This window comes from Stegastes partitus, unplaced genomic scaffold (genome assembly GCF_000690725.1).
Source record: "Stegastes partitus isolate 25-593 unplaced genomic scaffold, Stegastes_partitus-1.0.2 Scaffold1089, whole genome shotgun sequence".
In the NCBI taxonomy this organism is placed as follows: Eukaryota; Metazoa; Chordata; class Actinopteri; family Pomacentridae; genus Stegastes; species Stegastes partitus.
In genome coordinates, this window is record NW_007578820.1 from 150,636 (window position 1) to 152,378 (window position 1,743).

The 1,743-nt window shown below is 48.5% G+C and overlaps 1 protein-coding gene across 1 annotated transcript in view; it reads right to left on the reverse strand.

Moving 5' to 3' along the window:
• The window catches only part of pik3c2b (phosphatidylinositol-4-phosphate 3-kinase, catalytic subunit type 2 beta), a 36,390-nt gene that overhangs the window by 9,260 nt on the left and 25,387 nt on the right, over positions 1-1,743 (reverse strand). The window contains exon 15 of the mRNA XM_008295948.1: positions 1,286-1,481. Within this exon, the coding sequence (XP_008294170.1) occupies positions 1,286-1,481 (196 nt within the window). The remainder of the gene's footprint in view (positions 1-1,285; positions 1,482-1,743) is intronic.

Here is a 1,743-nt window from a genome sequence, read left to right on the forward strand (position 1 = left end):
AACCCTCAGAGAGTGGAGGGACTGCTGTGTGTCTGCTTTAACAGAAACATGGCTCCATGACAGCATCCCAGACGGACAGACAGCTGGAGGAGATGCAGACAGACAGACAGACAGTGAGCTCTGGACTTCTCCAGCAGGACCCTGAACATTGTCAGGGACTCCTCACAGCCTGCCCATCAACTGTTGAACCGCTGCCATCAGGGAAACGTTTCTGGAGCGTTAAAGGAAGAACCTCCAGACTGATCAACAGCTTCATTCCAACAGCTGTCAGAACGCTGAACTGCTGATCCAGATGTGCAAACGCTTCTTTTTTTTTAATCGCTTTTAGTTTTTGGATCCCGAAGAAGCGCTTTCTCATTCTGCCTGTACTGCTGTGGATGTACAGTAAGGTGACAATAAACTGGATCTGATTTGATTTCTTCGCTACACAATAAACTGAATTCGATGTGTTTGCGCTACGCTGCTACGTAGCGTCATCATTAATAGCTCGAGTAGCCGAGGAGCTCCCTCCATAGTTCACTACATAGTGATCCCCAGAGAGTGAGCAGGGAGGGAGTGGATGACACAACCAAGGAGAAGGAGAAGGAGGAGGAGGAGGAGGAGGAGGAGAAGTCGTCACAGGGGACAGATTTAATGGAGAGTGACGATTGTGTTCTTGTGGACAAAACCTGTTGGAGCAGCAACATGACAACAGGTCCAACACTTTACTGTCTAGACGTGATGGAAACATGTCTCTGTATCCTGGATGTGTTTCTGGTTTCTGATGACGCCGTTCACACTATGATCCATCCCATAATACTGATGCTACCAGCTGCTGACAGAGGACATGAACAGAACCAGGTCCAGTGTTCAGACTGAGGCACCTGGATGGATGTAGAACTGATCTGGTGTCAGGTTCTAGCAGAACCCAGATGTGTTCTTCCTCCTAAATGTCATGTGTCTATCTGCTGTTCTGATGAAGTTCTGAGGCTCAGAAATGATGGAAAAAGTCCATTAAGGTGATAAATCTGGACCCTCCTCTGTGGACTTCAAGGACCTGGACCTCTGGAACATTCACAGTCTGAAGGTAGAACTCTGGTCAGTAGATAAAGGTTCTGCAGATACAGAACCAGATGTTCTGAGGAGGTTGGGTTTAAATCCTCAGAAGAGACAAGTGACAGTATCTAAACCAGCTGAGTACTGAACTTGTGGAAGTTTCAGAACTACATGAGTGTGGATCTAAAATGCAGAGTGTTGACCAGAGGAGCTGCAGGTTCTTCAGGGTTCTGATCAGTGCTGGACTCACGTATCCTTTGCTGGCCGTGCGAATGTGTCTGCAGATGTAGAGGTTCCTGATGAGGCCGTCGCTCTTCGCCGTGTGGACTCTGGGAGCAAAGGCCAGCGTGGGACGATCCTCCGACGAAGCAAACTTCATCTGAGCCAGATTGTGGATGAAGAAGTTCAGTTTGGTGGCGACGCTGCCGAGGCTCGACTCGATCAACCTGCAGAGACAGACCGAAGCAACTCTGAACTCAGCAACGCTTTCTGCTCCCGGCTCATTGTTCCTCACTGTGGACCTTTAAATCAAGTCCTGCAGCTCTGAGGAACCAGAAGAACCGTGAAGGAGAACCCAGAATGTGTGTTGAACTAGCATCAGCTCCTCTGGCTGCTCTTCAGTGTCTGTACGGAAATAATCCTCATCTGCTGTTGAATTATCATGAAGACAACGTGAAGTAGCTTGGAACTCAGAACCAACATCTACAA